Source organism: Phytophthora infestans, genomic scaffold, assembly GCF_000142945.1.
Source record: "Phytophthora infestans T30-4 supercont1.43 genomic scaffold, whole genome shotgun sequence".
NCBI classification, from domain to species: domain Eukaryota; phylum Oomycota; class Peronosporomycetes; order Peronosporales; family Peronosporaceae; genus Phytophthora; species Phytophthora infestans.
The window spans coordinates 478,181-480,722 of NW_003303716.1; the positions used below are offsets into that span (position 1 = coordinate 478,181).

Here is a 2,542-nt window from a genome sequence, read left to right on the forward strand (position 1 = left end):
TTGATCGGCGATCAAAAAGCTGCGTTTTTCGACCACACAGTCGCAAAGCAAAGCAAACTTGCAAGCTCTGCGTCAGTATATACACTTACATCGGGCTCGCCTTTACCCTTATACGGATCCTCAAACCGACTGCGATTTTCTCAAATTTATAGTACTATCGCCAAACTAAGTAATGAAATACCTCCGGTAATTATAAACGTAGCTGAGCTTCTGCAACTGAAGGCATTCATAGTGCGTGGGCCCGAAGTGTACAATGGTGTATAATATGATTTCTGATTTGGTGCCAGCTTTTACACTGGTAATAAATATTTTCTTAGTTTAAATCATGTCCCCACCGCCTTTCCGCGGAGGACTTCTTTAATCAGCTTACAACAAACGTGTTCTTATTTATATAAATATACGGAGTGTTTATATGATAACATTACGCCAGCATTTTTGGCGGCTTGAGAGGTATTAATAACAGTAAACCTGTTGAAATTAGATTAATAAAAAAGTGAACAGACAATATTTAAATCTACCGTAATAGTGTAAACTATTCATGGAGTCAATCATCAGATTTACGCTTGGTCATCGTACAGGAGAGATGAACGGAATGGCAGCCAGAAAAACTGGAAATCTCTTCATATATTTTTTTTTACTCGGCTATGATAGCTAGCTCTTAGCCTTACCATCTCCGTCTCCCTAAAATCGACACATCCAGATTAAATGAGAGTGTATCCAATAGTTAAGGCTGAGAAGGGTATATACATAATATACATAGAATCAATACATAATAACTGAAGGGCACAATATTATAAATGCCTAATCTTTAAATTTGTGTTAGAATTTTTATATAAACCGATTCCACATCTTTTCCGCAATTGATTGAGACCGGATTTACGTCTAAGGGCGGCGTGCTATGCCAAAGATATAATTAATTAGAGGTCTCGACATACATGCATCGTGGCAGTTTTGGGCGGCGTCCATGGTGTGGGCTTTGCATACATACGGTGTATTGATACTATGTAAACTCCGTAAACAAATTGGTTATGATGGGAAATGACGAAAAAGGTGTACATAGGTAATTTCTAAATTGAAAAACTGCATCAGTATGCAGTTCTGTTGTGTTTTGTTTTTTAGTGATACTGTAGCACTGATCAAGTCAGCCAATAATTCAACTTATCTTGATATTTAGAGTAATGTATTAGGGTTTGAACTGATATTATACAATATGTGTATGGGCAGTGTTTGCCGGTCTCGGCTACGACAAATCGGAAAGCATTGACGCAGCGTCGCATTTGTCATTTGGAAACTTTCTCATCGGAGATCACTTGCCATACTTGTCGAGCCGCGAAGCGTTCAAGGACTTTCAGAATGGTATTCAAGCCGAATTCAGGAGTTTAATTCTCAATGGTAAAAGGGCTGGTCATACTCATTCGTTTAGCATGCTTTAACGCGGCCTCCGCGGATTCCTTGGTTAAAGGCAGCTCGCAGCAGCTCGCGGTGACTTTTGAACGGGATGGGCTTTCCTCTCGACGCTTTTTGAGAGCGCCTTTGAGCGAAGAGAGAAAGCTTGTTATAAACTTGGCGGGTTTTGGACAAGCTACAAGTGGTACGAAGTCCTGGGCAGCAAAAATCCTTCAGACGATGCAACACAAATGGTCACAGATGCGAAAGAAATCCGCGAACGATATGTTCATCAAGCTCAAACTCCACAAATCGGGCGACCAGCTGTTCAAGAGCCCAAGCTTTTCCAAGTGGCTCACTTACGTTCTAACAAGCAGTAAAACGAACTCCGACATAACAATCTTTTCCACGTTGGCATACTAACAAGAGGTTCGCTCCAGTTGTGGTATGACCAGTTGACGCATACGACGTGAGACTCAAATTTCTAGTTTTCCTTTCTCAGCTTGAAGTGTTGTTGTGGGCAGCCACACAGCATACATACTTAATATAACTTACTTCTTCTTTTGCCAAATAAGGCTCAGGTCCTCTGCAAGCCACGACCTACAGCTAACACCTTGCTGAGAGCCCCTCTGCGAGCCAAGGGTTGTCACTTTGAGATATCTCAAACCTTGTGGAGGCAAGGAAGGCAAGAAAGTAACAATGAGTGAAGAAGGTGCGGATGTGTCCAGAACAGTAACGTTCCAGGTTACGACACGAAAGAAGACTACGGGTCGCGAGCGTGAGTTTATCAAGATCAGTATTCCGCGTTTTAGTGGAGGCTCGGCTCAAGAGTGGCTGCGGTGGATACAGCAGTTCGAACATCTGAGTATCATGAAGAAGTGGACGTCTGAAAGAAGTCACAGCACTTGCATTTAGTGCTTGACGATGAAGCCTTGGATGCGTGGATTGACACAGCGGAAGATGTGGACATGACGGACAAGGATGCCTTTCAGAAGGCATACGAGTCGTGGGGTCACATGTTTGTACCTAATATGTACCACGAGCGGCTCGAAGAAGAGCTATTTCTATTTGCGAAGCGTCGCAATGAAACGGTCGCTGAATGCCATCAGCGAATGCGTCAGATTATTCGCATGCTTAAGAACCTACCAACCAATGC

The 2,542-nt window shown here is 42.6% G+C and overlaps 1 protein-coding gene across 1 annotated transcript; it reads left to right on the forward strand.

The window, feature by feature from the left end:
• Positions 1–1,389: 1,389 nt before the first annotated feature.
• On the forward strand, positions 1,390–1,809 carry PITG_16193 (secreted RxLR effector peptide protein, putative; the record flags this gene model as incomplete). Its single annotated transcript, XM_002897558.1, has 1 exon — positions 1,390–1,809. One exon carries the CDS (start codon positions 1,390–1,392, stop codon positions 1,807–1,809), a length of 420 nt encoding a protein of 139 aa, XP_002897604.1.
• Between the last annotated feature and the right edge of the window lie 733 nt (positions 1,810–2,542).